Here is an 18227-nt window from a genome sequence, read left to right on the forward strand (position 1 = left end):
TTAGTTGTGGTTGGACTAACAGTTCTCCAGTTAATGCCACTGCTGAGATTAATGTGGTTTAAAAGCTACGTGCTGTGACAGAGTTATTTTTTAAATTGCAATGGTCCACTTATTTATTTAATTATTTATTGTTGACCCACCTGCTTTGGCTGCTTAACAAGAGATGGAGGCCCATGGGGAACTACATTGCTCCACTTCTCTCTGAAAACCCTGGCAAAACCAGCATGCTGACACGTGGAAACCAGGGCATGTAGTGTAAGATTGAAAATGAAAATAAAATCAACACTTCTGTCTGATGTCAGGCTTGTGTCATTCTGTACATGGCAGTGTGGTGTTGATCCTTATGTGTAAAGCTCTGCTATAGAGTGTTGCATTAAAGCCAGTGCGTTCATATGTAGTTGAGTTTGGAGTTTGCCTGTCCACAAGGGGGTGCCTTATGTCAACACTCTCCCTGGATGAACTGTCCCTAATGGCCAGTAGGTAACACAATACTGACACAGGCTGCTAGCCAGAGGATCGAAAAGGAGAGGTTGAAAGAGGGATGAATCAGTTAGACATCAGATGAAGAGTCAAAGGTCTGGATGATAACAGGCCTTGTGTGCCTCACTGTCTTCAGACCGTGTCATCTCTTCGCCCATGTTCCTCTTTGAAGCTTGGTCATGGCACCTGGAGCACTGGGACAGCTGCCAAAATTCACTGGGAAAAAAAATTCCTCCTTTCTTCTTCAAACACATGGTTGTCTAACCTGTTTCATGTGTGATATGATCTGCTCATGCTCTTACTGTTGTTTTTCTTAATTTGACGCTGTGTCGAAAACTTGACAATGTCAGAAACATGTTGTGCTCCAGTTCAACTTTTAGCCTGTGTCTTTGTGTGTCGTCACAAAGATAAAAATCTTTTTCACAGACTTTCATTGGCTCAGAACAAACCAAGTCAAGCGTTCTTTCCTGGTCACATTTCGTCTATGTGTTCCTTTTCCCCTCCCACTACTGAAAACTGCAGGGCATTGCAATAAAAGTGTTGACTTCCTCAGCTTATTGAAATTCTTTCCTCGCTTTCTGCTCCCCTTTGTCTATAAATATGCTTACAGCTGAAAGAGTGTGTTTGTCTAAAGGAGTCAGTCTTGTGTGTTCGTGACAAAGGCGATCTTATGTCCCTGTGCTCCTTATTGTAGAATGATTAAATTGATTTTAGGAAAATGTGTTTTTTACTGATAATGGATTCTGGGTTTTTTGGGGGATTTAAACACAGTTGTTGTTTTAGTTTTACCTAGTAATAGAGCCAAGTAACGTTGGTGATGTGCTTCCAATAGAAACATTGAGACATCTAAAGTCAGAATGATACACCAGCTTTAGCATACTTTTTCCTGAGCTAATGTTCCTACTTACAGCTAAACCATGAGAAAACAATGGGTCCTGCACTTGAATGATGCAGTTTCCATATTTCAGTCATGACAAGGGGGGCTGAGCTCTGGAATCATTGTTAAAGGACCCACAGGATGTCCTGAGGAAGAACTCCGCGCTGAGTTGTACGCTAGCATTCAGGGCCAGTGAGGTGCACGGCAGGGAGGTTCGCACCACACCTCCTCTCTTTTTGGTGTCCTCGAGTGTCTCCCTGGAAAGTGGGGTTGCCTCTTCAAGCCAGGATGCCGTGACTTTTCTGTGCTTCTTTATAAGCTGGGACTTAATAGTTTATGCTTTTACAACTGGCATGGATGGAGATTACTCACGATGAGAAAATGAAAGCACAAAATATAGAAAGTGTTCTCGAAACGAGATCTGTTTAGAGATTTTTGGTCCCAGTTGCTAGACAACTGAGGCGGCAAGGAGAAAAGGTAAGTGTTGAATATATCGCTACATGTCATAGAACTCAAGCTGTGTGAGTGTTTCCTGTTGTGGGGCAGACAGGAAGTACTCAGCTCAGTCAGATTTCACTGACTGTGCCTTTAGCTGTCCTGATTATTTTCTGCAAGCGTGTTCTTGCTGAGTTAAGTGTTTTATGAGAAAGAAAGTTCTGTGTACATTTTATCGAAGATTTTTCAGTCTTGGATGGATTTCTAGAGTCAAAGGACATTTTGCTGTTACCAGATCACAAAGGAAGGAATGAGATTGTGTGCATGTGTGTAGTTTGATTATTTTTTGTGAATGATCAGCGTTGGAAGATGGCCCCAGGGATATTAACACCTTTAAATGGAGGAAGAATTTCTTTAATTGTTTTTGTAAATTCTTTGAATATCAACCTCTGAAGACTTTTGAACCTGCTCCAGGAAGACATTTTGATTGGGTAGGGAGATATGCAGGCTGCACGTCATTGCGTTTGGCTGCTTCTACTCTTAACACGGTTTTTAAGCTGTTCTTGTAACATTTCTATTAAACCTCTTGACCTTGTGTTACTGACTTTTTATACATCCTCAAGTATGTCAGCACTTACTTGAAGCCACTTAAACTTATAGAGGCGTAAACACTTCCTGCAAAAGCCTAACTATGATCTTAGAGGCTTACACGGGTAAAACAAGAACAAATGTGCTTGCCATTGTTGCTTTTTTAATACTAATTTTAGAATTTTTTCACAGGTCACTCATTTGATCTGTTTGGCATTTGTTTTTTGCTTTGGAGGCTATGAACTTGTCATCTAGCCACATACAGATTCAGTTGTATCAGTGCTATTGTTGATTGATTGTGTATACAAAAGCTGGTTTGTAATTCCATTTTGTTTGACCAGAGTTCCTGTATGTCACTCTCCACAGCTGTTAACTTCTCCACAACCGTGAACCCAGAGAATAAAAAAGTTATATTTGCCGAGATACACACATCCATTGACACTTTGGCATTCACATTCGGCAATGTGTGAGTACAATGCTTGTTTACTTTTTTTAACCAATACTGGATTTTATTACTTTTTGTGTTGTTGTCAGGAAAGTTGGGCTGACTTTAGAGCTCAAGACAGCAACTTATTGGTCTTGTGAAGCTATAATTGTCTCTGTCATGTGTTTTGAATAGCAGGTTTGGGCTTTGTTCTGTGTTTTTGGTGTAAATACTATCTGTCAGAGTTGCTTTGTTATTGAATAGATTGCATTTTTGACCACAGGCGTTTACATGCTTCTCTTTTAAACTGGATTCTGACATATATGTATATATGTACACAATTATATATACCTTTAGAGTTTCTGACTTCCTTATGGGAGATGTGGACAGCAGCCCAGGGTTGGGGATCGCCCAGAAAAACAGAAGCAGGGTGAGACACTATCTTCCTTTTCCCAGCTTGCACAGTTTCCATATATCTTTTCTAAAGCTTTGTTTTGACGGTGACAGTTTTCAAAGGGGTGCACTTAAAGCAGCAATTTTACCCCGCCCCCAAGTAAAAAAGCCTCAAAGACTTGCTTTCTGTATTTAATTGGGTTGTTGAAATCCCAGCTGCCTCTGATGTCTGACTTTGATTGTATGTCTGCTGTTCCCTCCTTATAATCTGAAATGTCTTTTTCACAGTCTTCTGACAACCTCTCTGTGGATCCCGAGGGATATGTTTCAGAGAAAAGGGAGCTTGTGGGTAAGTGTTGTTCACGTTTCATCATTTATCTCTGCGCAATGAATATAAAATAAAACATCACCCTGATATGTAAGAGCTATTAATGGCTTCCTTACCAAGCATTTAATTGTTGCTGTCAGAGCAGCCTGAAGTGTCAGTTTGTGTGTTAGCAGAGTGATTTAGTGTTTGGACTCTTGAGTGCCTGAGGTAGACCCGCCTTAAAACCTCTGCTTCCACCCCTGTTATTTCTGCTGCCCTTTTCATACTACATCCTCATTTTTCCCTCTCCGTCCACATATCTGACATTCCTTGCCTGTTAAAGAGTAGTTCTGTGTGGGATGGGAAACACATGGGATTTGTGTTGAATCAGATTCCGAGTAGCTAGAAAAGGTTGTAAAAAGAAAACGCTGCTCTTAGACTATTTTAAAAGATGCCTAGTCCTTTCATATCGACCTACACTGACAATGCCGCTGACCTCGTTGTTTTTCTTCCCCCTTCATTTACCTCCCACACACACACACACGTCTGCTGGATAGTAAAAGTGAGTTCCATCAATCCAGCATTGAGATATTTTAGTCATACTACTAAACATGTGGATTTCTCTTCTGTTGACTTTACAGGCTCAGAAGTGCCACAGCCACGAGAGGAGGAAGTTGACTTGACCTTGCTGAAGAATGACAGTGGAGTTGAGTCCGCCCTACTCTATGCCAAGACCTGCTCCAAGTACATCAAAGATCTTCTGGCCTGGATGGAAAAACGGCTAGCCATGGGTGAGACTACTGACAGTTTATTAGGTTGGAAACAATGGATTACTGCACAGGGCTTAGGACATTAGATTAGATTTTTTTTTCCAGAAAGAAAATGCTGCCAGTATAAGTCCACACCATCTGCACTGCAAAAGGCAGATAAATAGAGTTAACAGTAAAGTATATAACTGACCCATGGACAAAGCTAGAGGAGTTTTTGGAAAACTGTTTCTGCTGTTATATTTACAATATTATTTGTCTTCCTCACACTCAGGGGAAAGCTAGATTTCAGAAGAAAAACTCTTTCCATTTAGACTTCTCAATGATTAAAATCATTTTAATGTTTTGCTCAAAATTATTTGTACATTTAAGTAATTCAAAAAATAATTTCTACCACGCCTTATTGTCAATAGGCCATTCTTTATTATATATTAGACAATTACATTAACAAAAAGTAAGGCAGTAGAGGGCTACAAATTGACTAGGGTTCTAGAGGCTTTAATACTTCATACAGAATTTCCTTAAGGTTTAATAAAGTATTATCTATTTATGAACTGTATGTAAATATGTTTTTGTTGAGTCATTTCTTATTAAGCAGTCTTAACTAATTCTCAATTTTTCAGATATTGAGAATGCTAAAAGCTACGTCAAAATGGCTGAGTCTGCAAAAACACTGGCCAGTCAAAAGGTAACTCAGTAGCCACGCTTTAAAGCAATATTGATTATATTGGCTGGTTGTTAGGTCTTATACAGTAACCCCAAAGACTCATGTATACATATTTTTTGTTTGTTGAAGGACTACATGCCATTCAGTGACCTCTACGTTTCTGCATTCAAGAAAGACATGGAGTACAACCAGCTGCTTATTCAAACCTCCATGACTCTTCAGACCAATAAATTCATGCAGGTAAGAGTAACGAGAAGTAAATTATGGCCCTTCACCACTTTATCTTGTCCCTAACAAAGAACATCTGTTGGGTTATTTCATTGCATAAAATAATCTGTAAAAGTACATTAGTTTATAAATTGTGTGTTCTTTGCCTCGTTTTTATTAACAAGTAATACTGAAGTGTAATTGTTGACTTTCATTTCTTCTCAGCCTCTTGTGGCTCGCAAAAATGAACTGGATAAGCTGAGGAAAGAAATCAAGGAGCAGTGGCAGAGGGAGCAGAAGAAAATGGTATTTACAGAATCACTGTGTAGATGTTGTTTGATAATTACTCGTAGCTAAGTAGAAGAGCTCCACTGTAGTGTTACAGACTGGTGAGCTTTCCACAGAGCATGTTGCAATGTTATCAACCTGCCAGGAGATTAGTCATCAGTGACTGAGGTGGTGTTTCTATTATAGAAAAATGTCAAATTTTCTAGACAATGGCAACAAACGAACTTCGGTGTGCCTTTTCAAATGCAAAGCTGATCGTCCGCCAAACGTATCTGATTAAATTTATGATAACTTTTGAACACATATGCCACATTTTAATCACATGGTCTTTGTGGCTGATCTGTGTGGCTTTGGCAGCAAGAGGCAGATGCAACCTTGCGAAAGGCACGGGTACTGAAGACCCAGAGGAGGGAGGAATACCAAAAAGCCCAGTCAGCAGCAAGTCGCTCTCAGGAGGATCAGTCTAATGCTGGGAACAAACAGCTGGAGAAGAAGAGAAAGCTAGAAGAGGAGGCTTTACAAAAGGTGGGCGGGAGAAATGAAAACAGAAAAAGTAACTGGTGTCAATATTTTGTGGCATTATTTGGTATGGACAGTAATTTTTCTGTGCGCATTTCTTCTCTGTCCTTATGCTATTCTCTGTCCATTGTTTTGGGTAGGCGGAGGAGGCCCAGGGCCAGTACGAGAACTGCATAGCTGACGCAGGGAGCAGGAAAATGGATCTGGCTAATGCGAAGAGCACTATCCTGACTCAGATCCGAGAAATGATCTTCCAGTGTGACCTCACACTAAAAGCTGTGAGAAGCAGTTTATATTTCTGAAAGAGTAATTCAGACTGTACAATCACTGTTTTAAAAAAAGCGTATATCTTATATGTAGACCACAAAATGAAACTGTGAAACTTAAATATGTTATCACTTTCAGTTTAACTGACAAACCTTCACAAAAGCTGGAGTTCTGTTTCTTTCTGTGTGATTTCATTTCACAATGTTTCTCCATAATAACTGAAAATAGAAGTAGCTTGAATACTATATAACTGATATCTGTATTATATACTGCCCTTCTTTAGTTTGGGGTTAAAAAGAATTATGAATTAAAAGATTATTTTATATACATTTTAGAGGAGGGTTGAAATATGGACTGTGACCACAGTACTGGGTAATCAATTCAAATTTCAGAAAGGTCTCAAATAGTAAAAGCTTGCTCTATATGTGTTTAGTCAGTGTTTGGCTGTTTTCTTATTTGGACTATGAGTCCAAGTATGATCGTAATCATTACAGTGCCATGAAAAAGTATTTGACCCCTTCCTGATTTGTCTGTTTGCATAATTGTCACAGTTAAATGTTTCAGATCATCAAACAGATTTTAGTATTAGACCCAAAGATCATCTCATTAAATAAAAAATGCAGTTTTTAAAAAAAATTTTATTAATAGAAAATTGCTATCCAAACTTACTTGGCCCTATTTGAAGAACTAATTGCTCCCTAAACCTAATAGCATTTGCGACAACTGGCAATGAATCTTTCACATCGTCTTGGAGGAATTTTGGCTCACTCATTGTTGCAGAATTTTTTTAATTCAAACATATTGGAAGGTTTTGGAGTATGAATGGCTTGTTTAATATCATGCCGAAGCATCTCAATCAAATTTAAGTCTTTGGCTAGGCCACTCCAAATCCTTCACTTTGGCTTTTTTGAGCCATTCAGAGGTGGACCTGATGCAGTGTTTTGGAGCACACAAACTGATGGCTGGACGTTCTCCTTCAGGATTTTCTGGTAGACAGTTCAAGGTTCTATCAGTTATGGAAATATGTCCAGGTCCTGAAGCAGCAAAGTAGCCCCAGACCACCATACTAGCACTATGTTTGACTATTGGTTTATGTTGTTGTTTCAACTTAATATTTTCCCAAAAGTCTTGATTACCATCAAGATGCTTTTGGACAAATGTGAGACGAGCCTCTATGTTCTTTTTGGTCAGAATCGAAACTCTCATGGATGGGTTGTTGATTACTCTTCGAGTAATGTGGTTGACCAGCCACTCACTGGGAAAGTTCACCACAGTTCCAAGTTTTCTCTGTTTGTGGATAATGGATTATGGTTCACCTGAGTCTCAAATGATTAGAAATGGCTGTGTATTTGATATAGACTGATAGATGCCAGTGACTTGGTTTACCATCTCTTATTTAAGTTTCTTTAGATTGTGGCGTGATCTCTTTTTGTCACACAGGTTCTAAATAAGTGATTTATGGATTTCGCAGTCTGGCAGTAATCAGCTCTGTGTGTGGCTTTTAAAAACTCAGCTTTGCAAAAATTCTGGTTAATCACAATTCATTTATGATTTAACAAGGCAAAATTACTTTTTCACATAGTGCCATGTAGATTTGGATAGCTTTTTTTTTAAACTGTTTACAGTTGTTTTGGCTCTCTTTCTTTATGTGTCATTTGCTGACTCATCCAGTTTAAATTTCTTTTTGTTTTTTTTGGTTTCAGGTGACAGTGAACTGGTTTCAAATGCAGCAGACACAGACCGTGTCACTTCCTGCACACTACCAGGCCCTGTGTGAGAATGCCAAGTTGTATGAGCCAGGCGAATGCTATGCAGAGTTTGTGCGTAACCTGTCCAAAAATCTCCCTAAAGAGCATCTTCACTCCGACTCCATCTCCTCTGAAAATACAAGGTATGAAGGACTATGAATGCAAACTCATATCCTAGAATTTTTTTAAAATTTTTAATGATTTATTGGTCCGCTAAGAGGGAAGCTTATAATAAAAATGGCTTTGAAATGATTATGCATAACATGAAACTAATGTTTTTAAAATCAAAACTTCCTAGCTTTGTACAAGTACTTTTAAGAAGGACCTGCTTGTTATACTTTTTTGTGATACTTTATTGCAGTTTAAAATTTGCCATAATTCAGCAGAATGTTGTACATGTTGCCATAATATGTGATCATTGGATTTAATTGAGTTGACACAGACTGTCTGTAAGTAGACTCACAAGTATTAGTTGTGTTGCATTTTTTGGTCATTGTAGCTGAAGCTTCATTTTTGGACGGCTGATTTTGAAAGTACCTTTTGCTGTCGCTCACACCCCTTTGGAAGTTTCTCAGTTCTTCTTTCAGCAAAGGTTAACAGTGAGTCAGAGTTGGAGCGAGAGAAAGAAACTAGGAGAGACAGAATGCGCGTTGAATTTCTTGCCCTTCCTCAGGAAATATCTGTGGCTCGGGCTGAATGCAGGAGGGAAGATTGCGAGCGTGAGAGTATGGCTCTGGTTTGGAGGAGTCCCAACACTCTATATAGTTTGTCTGAATAAGATAAATGCTCATTATTACAAAGAAAATAATGCACACTAAGTTAATAGAACAATTAATGATGCTGGTACATTACTTATTATTAGTAAATTACAGATGTTGCTACAGACTAAAATAGCTGTCTGTCTGGAATGTGAACTTAGTACTTAGCTACGTTTGTGCTTCCATTTCTCTAAAGGCATTTTTAACGTGACATTATGTGTCGTAGCCGTCTGCTCCTGGGCCTAATTTCAGTTTCTGTTCCTTAATGTTGTCTTTCAGTTTTTACCAGAGCACAAGTTACTTCTGAAAAAAAGCCTTGATAATTACACATAACGCACACACACACACAAAAATTGTATGACTTTTATCAACATGTATTTATAGCTGTGCAATTACAAAAGCCCTGCCAGATCTCTTAATTCTTTTCAGTTGTTGGACTAACTAAATATTGCTGAGACTGTATACGCATGATAAAAGTGTGCTTAAATCTTGTATTTAAATGCATTAAAAACATATCAAAGGAATTCTATTCTGAGCCAGAAAAGCAAAAAACCTATGCGCCAGGTGAAGTAAGGGTTGAGTCAGCAGTCCTGTCCAAATGCGACAGATACACACTGAAATGTAATAATGCTGAATAGGGCAATAGGGTTTAAAAACAAAACAAAACAATTAGTCATAATCAAAGTTCTAATTGAAAGCCTTAAATACCAACTTTATTTCTCAGATTTGGCAGCAAAAGGTCAGTGGGCAGCTATCATTCCTCCCACGGCAACCTGTCACAGGCATCCACCACCTCTTGTGACGTGTTGAGCGGAGAGGAAACGGACAGTACCATACATCGGCCTGCAAAGATCAGTGAGCACAGGTCCAGCAGCAGCACAGACATACAAGGTACATTCAAACACATGTTAAGTTTATTTAACTTGCTGATGCACTTTGAAAGTATAATGGTCAAAAAGAATGGTTGTTGTCTGTGTCTGTACAAGAAAATTCACAGAAATTCCCCCTTGGTGTCACATTAGTGCTATAAAGGGGAGTCTTAAAATAAACCTTTATCCAACATAGCTATGTACTATTTTAGAAACTGCACAATTTTAGAAACAAGCTAAGAATGATTGGCACTGTTGCTGGAGGTTGAATGTCTTTATATGAACCTCTCAGGGACTTACCCTGTGTTCTGAGTCATGGAAATGTTCTCTTGACTAGAGTCAAAACAGTTTGGGTTGTGTGTTGCTTAATCACCATAAGTCTGGAATATCTGTGTAAACTGCTTGTTTCTGAAAATAACTAAAACTGACACTACAAATGTCGCTTCACGAGCGGTTGCCATGTAGCTTTATTTTCTGTTGTTATTCTGTTTGTGTGTGACTGTGGGTCTGTGTGTGCTTTTGCAGCTCTAAGAAACCAGACCCCACTGAGAGCATGGGGCTCAAGTAGTCAGGGGAGCCAGGGTGGGATGTGCAGTGACTCAGAAAGTGCTGGAGGCAGCAGTGAGTCAAGGTCCATGGACTCCCCCACTGCCAGTCCAGGTAAGAGGACTTTAAATTTTAAAACGTCTCATAAATTCATTATAAAGGTCTTGTGAGTGTTTGACCAGTAGTAACTGAAAATGATCACATTAGGCAGGGAAATGAGTATTTGAGGATCTGGTTAAAAAAATATGAATATACGAGACAGTAAAATAAAACTTTTATCATATTGGACACAGTCTAAGTGATCTGAGAAGATGAACAGATATGGCTTTTACTGTGATCTGTTCACTTTATCTTGTGAAATATTCAGCAGTAAATCTACTCGTGCATGGTATAGCTTATGTTTTTATCTAGTGTCCCTGATTTTGCTCTTGTGTGGTAAAACTACATTTTCATATAGTAACTGAGCATTTTGGTACACATTTGTTCAGGCGACTTTAAGCGCCGTTTGCCCAGAACTCCTTCCACTGGGACCATGTCTTCTGCTGACGATCTGGATGACAGAGAGGCACCATCCCCCTCAGACAATGGTGAGATATGTTTGTAATTGTGGGTGTGTTTTGTTCCTGTCACTGTATGCTCTCTGTGTACCCTTCTGCTCAGGAGGATAGAAAGGTAATCATTGTATACCTTTTTGTGACAAGGAAGTCTAGAAAGGGATGGAGAAATAGTTAGCGACCATTGCACAATTCTTTATCATGTATTACACATGGCGGTGTTCTGCTAGTCCAAATCTGTGGTGGTTTTTGCTTAGATCAAATGTTTTTATACTCAGTGGCACTGCACAGATAGAGGTCGTGTTAGTTTTGGCTGATAGTTTCAGCTAACACTTCCTGTATCTGTGTTGACCTCATCCAGTCATTGTGTTCTTACTGTGAAATTAAACAGCCAATGAGCTATTTGACCTATTTTTCAGTGTGCATGGTTAGAAAGCCCATTTAACTATAAAAAGCCACCATAATAGCAGATTTTAAAATAATTATGCTAACTAGAAGATAGTGTAATTCTCTTACAATTTAGGTTTTTGTTTTTTTTTGCTTTGAAGTAAATGCCAGCTTCCCTTCTAATAATAACTCTGAATGATGTCACTTGTCGAGTTAGTTCCTTTCCTCATCAGCGGTTCTGTTTTTTAGGTCTGGCAGAGATGGTGACAGAGACCTCCAGTTCTCCTGGTCCTTTCCGAAATGCTCAGATGTCCAAAGCTGCTCAAACCCATAAGCTAAGAAAACTTCGAGCCCCGTCTAAATGCAGAGAATGTGATAGTCTGGTCGTTTTCCATGGAGCTGAATGTGAAGAGGTACAGTAAATATGCTCATCGTGATAATTGTCTTGTGTATTAGGTGTTTATAAAGGATCAGTGTATTTTGCAATTCTGCAGGGAAGACACAAGTTAATTATACTGTCGCTTCATTTGTCTTTTACAGTGCTCCTTGGCCTGCCATAAGAAGTGTTTGGAGACACTCGCCATCCAGTGTGGTCATAAAAAGCTACAAGGCAGGCTACAACTGTTTGGTATTGATTTTGCCCAAGCAGCAAAAAACAGTCCAGATGGTATCCCCTTTATAATCAAGAAGTGCACTTCTGAGATTGAGAGTCGAGCCCTCAACATCAAGGTAAGTCTTTTTTCCCTGTGATGCAGGGATGGTTACTTTTACTACCTCATCTCTTATTGTGTTGCAGTTTTAAAGCTATAAAGGTTCATGTGTGACCTTAAATACAATACCATTGACTTATGTATCAAGTATTTTCTGTGATTATGAGTTACATTAAAAAATGCATTGGTCTGTGTACATCTCACAGGGCATTTATCGTGTGAATGGTGCCAAATCACGCGTTGAGAAGCTCTGTCAGGCGTTTGAAAATGGGAAGGACTTGGTTGAGCTGTCTGATCTCTCCCCTCACGACATCAGCAATGTTCTCAAGCTCTATCTTAGACAGGTGGGCCTGAAATTCTTACTTGTTGGGAGGTTATTGAGAATTAGCATGCCACTTAAGTTAAAGGTTGTTTATGTTTAAAGGCTGTTATGATCTGAAGTATTGTTAAGTTAATGTTAAGTCGATCATTTAGATTTTACCCTTACTTTATTGTGCTTCTTTCATTTGGATTTAGTTTTTTGGGTACATGTAAAATGACTTTAATAGCATATTGATATTTTCCACTACAAGAAACTCAAAACACTTTGGTTGTTTTACTCAGTTACCAGAGCCACTGATCCATTATCGATTCTACAATGATGTCATCGGTTTGGCAAAAGAGTGCCAGAGGGTGATAGTGGAAGAGGCTGATAATAAAGCTCAAAACAACCAGCCAAGAGAGAAGACTGGGCCGAGTATGCAGCTGAACAGAGTCATTTTTAAGATCAGAGATCTCTTCCGCCAGCTGCCCCCAGCCAACTACAGGACTCTGCGCTACCTGATCGCACATCTACACAGGTAAAGGCTGAAAACCAAAACCCCGAGTTATTTCAGAGTGTAAATTCAGTCTGTTCCTCATAATTAATGGGGCGATCGTGGCTCAAGAGTTGGGCGTTCGCCTTGTAATCGGAAGGTTGCCGGTTCGAGCCCCGGCTTGGACAGTCTCGGTCGTTGTGTCCTTGGGCAAGACACTTCACCCGTTGCCTACTGGTGGTGGTCAGAGGGCCCGGTGGCGCCAGTGTCCGGCAGCCTCGCCTCTGTCAGTGCGCCCCAGGGTGGCTGTGGCTACAATGTAGCTTGCCATCACCAGTGTGTGAATGTGTGCGTGAATGGGTGGATGACTGGATATGTAAAGCGCTTTGGGGTCCTTAGGGACTAGAAAAGCACTATATAAATACAGGTCATTTACCATAATTAGAATAATATGTGTAGTTCCCCATAACAGAAAGGGAAGCAGAGACTTCTCTGTAGCATAGCAGAAGTAGCAGGCTTACTAACACAAAATTAGTTCTCTGTCGATCTCATTACACGCAACTTTAAATTTACACCACCATTAATAAAACTCTAAATAGAATATATATATACTTTAATTTAACTTAGTTGATGTTCTTACTTGATTTGCAGGACTTTTAGACCACGGCATGACAGAAACATGCAATTGGCATGTAGATGATTGTTGAGGTTTTGGTAGTTGTTTCAGATTCTCAGTGTCAAAGGTGATTCGCTGAAAACTATTATCACATCTTGTTATCCAGATCAATAAAGGGACCGATGCTGCTCTACAGAATGTCGCTTTATGTTTCATTTTGTTGTGTTTCATTAAACAGATACAGCAATACTTGAACCATACCTAGAAAGATGTCTTTTTCAAATGAAAACTGTTATCACTCTTTGACTCCCACAGAGTCTCAGAACAGGCCGAAGAGAACAAGATGACTGCGAGCAACCTTGGCATCATCTTTGGCCCCACACTGGTGAAGCCACAGCATACAGATGCAGAGGTGTCTCTGTCCTCCCTGGTGGATTACCCCTACCAGGCACTGATGGTGGAGCAGCTGGTGAAACACTTTCAGACAGTCTTTGATGCATCTTTCCTACCTAGTTCTGACACAAGCAGCGCTGGCCAGGCCTCCCCCAGACTTACCCCGCAGGAGAAGATTCGACAGCTTAGCAGACACTCAACCTCCCTGACTGACATCAAAGAGGTGAGGAGGGATTAAGGCAATCATAAAACCAAATTTGAGTCATTTTGTTTATGCTGTGATTAGGGTGTAACCAGTCAAGTGAAAAGAGGCCATATGTGCCTTTAAAATGATCTTTCCCAACAGTTCAGTGTTAATAAAATCAACTTTAATACAGTATATTAATGTAATCAAAAAGATTCAGTATTTTTTTTATTTTTTTTAATAGAAATTACTCTATGGCACAATTAAAAAAAAAAACAACTCATCTATACAAAACAGTAAACAAAAAATTCTCCCTCCTCTAGGTTTCAGGTGTTTTTGTTACATGTAGATACAGTTTAGTTTATTGTAATCTGTTTATATCGTTTCAGAGCACCAAAATCTACAAAAGATACTCATCTGTCATCCCATCATCTCACATCATGGGTGAGGTGCAGGAGGTCCGACCAGGAAAACACAAAATAGGGGTCTCGACATTGGACAGAGTCAACGGGGTCCAGGCTTCTAGTGGAGGAGATGTTCAGAGATCAACCTTAGTGTTTGGTCGTCCCAGCACCATCGTCTCCTCTGTCACCACCATGGCACCAAAGGTACAGCTGCGCCACCAGCGCGCCAGACAAGCGTCTCGACCAGTCAGCATGCCACTGGAACGCCTGCCCGCACCAGCTCAAATCGGCGAGAGGAATAATCGAAACACCAGCGATGTTGTTGATTCAGGCTCTGTTAAGCGGGAGACCATTGCTGAAACTATACAGGAGATGCCAGAGCCAGAGAGGGCTCGGCAAAGTGGCTCATCCAGGGTTAGTACCTACTACATTACTCCTTTTATTGACACTCAGAGGAGGACGTGGGACAAGAAGTACAAGCACTATGATGTTACACCCAGGACTGCTATGATAATGGCCAACCTACCATCTGCCAGTTCTGGAGTGCAGCCTGTAAAGGCAACGATACCTGTTAGCAATGTTGCAACCCCAACAACTGCGTCTGTGGTTCCAACGACGAGTAGCGTTAGCACCGTATTCTCCAGTAACCTTTACACATCGTCACTCAAGTCTGTTTGGACCTCCAAAAGGGAAAATGACACTCAGAGTTCACTCCGCGAGTCTAGCAGCTCACCAAACCTTCCACTAACACTCAGGGCACCGAGGACTCTGCACCCTCCTTCTGGAACTTTCTACAAGCCCCCTGTTTCCAACAACGGCCGTGCTACAACACTCCCAAACTGGAATACTACTTTAACTACCGCCACCACCACCAGCTTATCATCCACCCCCACCATCATCTCCACTACCATTACTTTGTCACCCACCACCAACATCACCATCATTACCACATCACCTGCTACTACCACCACCACCTCATCGTCTTTCCCCAACAGCCCTGTTGAAGCAGCGTGTCCGTCCCCTGTCCTTAAAAGCCCCACACAGACGCCACTCCAGACTCAGGACTCCACTGACAGTGCCATAGACTCTGGGGTCTCAACCTCTGCTCCCATGTCACCCCCTCAGTCTCCTCCCCCTAGCAGCCCTGACGACCTTAGCCCTAGTGAGAATAAACCTGTTTACCAAAGACTGCGACCCCGGCGGCTGCAGGAGCTCGAACACAGAGAGGCTCATTTTGTCTGACACCAAAAAAAGGAGAAACAAACAAAAAAACTCATATGATATCTGTAAATATTACTTTATCACAGTGAATGCTGGGGAAAAGATTTTTATCATCAAGCTGAGCATGGAAGGAAATGTCGACCTGTGAAAATAAACCATAAAAGTGTTATAAAAGTGCTAATATATTCTTTCATATGTCTAAGTCAACAGCAGCTGGTTTAAGCGCTCAAAATGTCGATGCCAACACAATCGTTTATTGCCACATTTTTAAATAAATAAATTGATTAAATGTATGACAAAGAAAACTGGCAACAAATCAATTTCTGTCTGAAACGAACTTTAAGCCTATCACATTTCTTCTTGAATATTTGATTTATACAGAAATATATTTTACACACTGCACTTAATAATCCAGGTTCAGATTCTGGGGTTCCTTTCATTTTCAAAAATTAGTTTAACTCTTATTCCACTAGGTATAGATGTAAGTACTTCAAGCATGAGGGTTCTTACTGATAAAGAAGTCAACATTTACATCTTTTAATGTGTTCATAGCCTGTGATTGGTACATCTTTTCTCAGCATGTAAATCATTTGTATCTTTGTACATTTTTATATTCATTGATGCATATTCCATGTCTGTCACAAAGGTTGTGTTTATTCACATTTTTGTGACTATACGGAAGACGAATGACACGCAACAGTTCCTGCTGCAAATTAAACATTTGAAATGACTCTGTTTGAGATTGAGTTTTGTTGTTGTTGTTTTGTTTGTAGATTTCTGTTCAGCGCCCTGGAGAATCAAGGTTATATTTGAAAGGTTGTTTTAAATTTATTGCTTTATGCTATATTTATTTGGTGTGTGTCTGTTTCAGTTTTCCCTCTTACTTATAAGGGTACTCACTTTTTTCTTCTTTTTTATCTCTACACAGTAGCTTTAATGTGATACCGTCAAGATTTCAGATTCCCTTCACCTAATTTCCCATGTCACCTACTCCACCTTGTCGAGCTGCTCAAAACAATGAGTCATTTCAGAACTGAAACAAACCCCCTTGTCTCTGAGTCTGATCAGCTCCTGTGTCACTCGGTCCAAACTGATTTATTATGGAGGTGCTTAGCTGAAAGGCTTTCTTCCAGAGTGATGTGCAGTGACTGTGCAGGTAAATCTTGCTCCTTTATCTTTCTAAAAGCACACTGGTTGCCGCCGTGATGAAACACATCTCCAGTATAGGATGAAACATCTCTCCACCTGGATTCCTCCTTTCCTCTTCCGTAGGTATCCCCTTAATTCTGCCTCAAAATGGATGACGGTTGTGTTTTTTCTGCTTGCCCATGTTGAGCTGGGAGATTAGAGCAATCAGATTAGGAGTGCTGCTGACCTGCAGGCAGAGGAGGGGGAGTGGGCAGCTAGAAGGCACACGGATCTCTTACCTTGCTTAATTTTTTCCCAATACTTCAGCTTGTCGGTGAACCTGTTTCTCTAGATGTCGTTCTACTTTTCTATCATTCCATAACAGGTAAGGATCTATATTTACTTGTTTAAGCTTGTTGTTGACTAAGTTGTTTGGAAGATCGTGTAACAAAGAGATATGGCTGCTAATTACTGTTTGGCTTTTAGATTCACTCAGAACATCTTGGTATTGATTTGCTGTGACCTTTCTTTAAAGGGATGAGTGGACCCAAACTGTATCAGAACTGCCCCCATATTCCAAAATGACTATTTTTCTAACTTGCATAAAGGTAAATGACAAATTTAACAACAAACAAAATAAGACTTCAGACTCAGTGAAGGGTGTCATGGCCACTGGTTATACTTGAGGGAAGCTTAGCCAGTTCGTACACCTGTGGGAGATATTGGAGCGGTGTGTTAGGGTGTTTTCTCCACCATCACCACAGCAAATGAGGGACTATCAATGCAATAATTGCAATGGTGTTCACTCTGACCAATAGAGACATAGAAAGGTGCCTAGGTACATTAAAGCTGTTCTGGTGGAACATGGCAGACCAGTGCCTTTTAAAGTGATTTATGCCAGGGTTTTTTTTCTTCTTTTTTTCAGCTTTTTTTTCCCAAAGATGAGAGCAGAAAGCACAAAAACCCCCAAAATTACATCCAGAGATGTCACATACATAATGATAGCTTTTACTCTCCTGTTTCAGTCTTACAGCATCCCCTGTTTTCCAGACAGGTGTTCATGCGCTCTGAGGTAATCTGTTGGACACGTTGCACTGAGCAAATTACTCTTCATGTCCGAGATTTTCTGAAGCACCATCTGCACATATCCTGTATATGTCACTGGCATTTTCCCCTTAACATCTCCCTGAAAATTAATTTGCCTTTGGAATACATCTGCATGAGAGTAGGTTCAAATTGCAAGTATAAAGCTTTATTTGTATACACGCACAAAGTCATGTAAATACATCCTGTAACCGTGTCTGTTAACACATATGGTAGTTAATAACATCACCCATTGCCACTGCAGGTAAAATTTGTCCTTTTGCATTAATTAATAGAGGTTCAGTGGTTTTGCGGAGCCTGTCAGGGTTCTGTGTGTTTTGTGAATTAATTATCTGCAGTTGTAGTAAAACCTCTCATAAACCAGTTCAAATATAAGTCTGATATGAAATGAGCACAAGACAAAATCCAGCCCAAGACAAGACGTGCTCTTAGGGCTAGATCCACATATGGGTCTTTCTGAACTCCAATAATTTGATCTAGTTTGTCTCGTGTCTTCGAAATAGCTGTAGTAAATGTCATCACTAATGGAGTTATGTTATCTACAGGTTTATTAAAGTCTGATGACCCCTTCCAGGGGTTGAGCTGCAGAGCA

At 40.1% G+C, this 18227-nt stretch overlaps 1 protein-coding gene across 1 annotated transcript in view; it reads left to right on the forward strand.

The window, feature by feature from the left end:
- LOC146613144 (rho GTPase-activating protein 29-like) overlaps positions 1-15433 on the forward strand; it is a 32197-nt gene extending 16764 nt beyond the window's left edge. Inside the window, exons 4-22 of the mRNA XM_085377783.1 lie at positions 2747-2846; positions 3162-3234; positions 3486-3546; positions 4146-4295; positions 4895-4959; positions 5068-5178; positions 5371-5451; positions 5791-5958; positions 6093-6230; positions 7923-8110; positions 9450-9616; positions 10120-10254; positions 10629-10727; positions 11331-11494; positions 11622-11810; positions 11998-12135; positions 12395-12630; positions 13517-13817; positions 14168-15433. Coding sequence (XP_085233909.1) covers positions 2747-2846; positions 3162-3234; positions 3486-3546; positions 4146-4295; positions 4895-4959; positions 5068-5178; positions 5371-5451; positions 5791-5958; positions 6093-6230; positions 7923-8110; positions 9450-9616; positions 10120-10254; positions 10629-10727; positions 11331-11494; positions 11622-11810; positions 11998-12135; positions 12395-12630; positions 13517-13817; positions 14168-15424 — 3821 coding nt within the window. The 3' untranslated portion in view covers positions 15425-15433. The remainder of the gene's footprint in view (positions 1-2746; positions 2847-3161; positions 3235-3485; positions 3547-4145; positions 4296-4894; positions 4960-5067; positions 5179-5370; positions 5452-5790; positions 5959-6092; positions 6231-7922; positions 8111-9449; positions 9617-10119; positions 10255-10628; positions 10728-11330; positions 11495-11621; positions 11811-11997; positions 12136-12394; positions 12631-13516; positions 13818-14167) is intronic.
- Positions 15434-18227: the final 2794 nt, after the last annotated feature.

This window comes from Diplotaxodon limnothrissa, linkage group LG18, assembly GCF_057381915.1.
Source record: "Diplotaxodon limnothrissa isolate DT_005_m linkage group LG18, D_limnothrissa_male_GT1.1, whole genome shotgun sequence".
NCBI classification, from domain to species: domain Eukaryota; kingdom Metazoa; phylum Chordata; class Actinopteri; order Cichliformes; family Cichlidae; genus Diplotaxodon; species Diplotaxodon limnothrissa.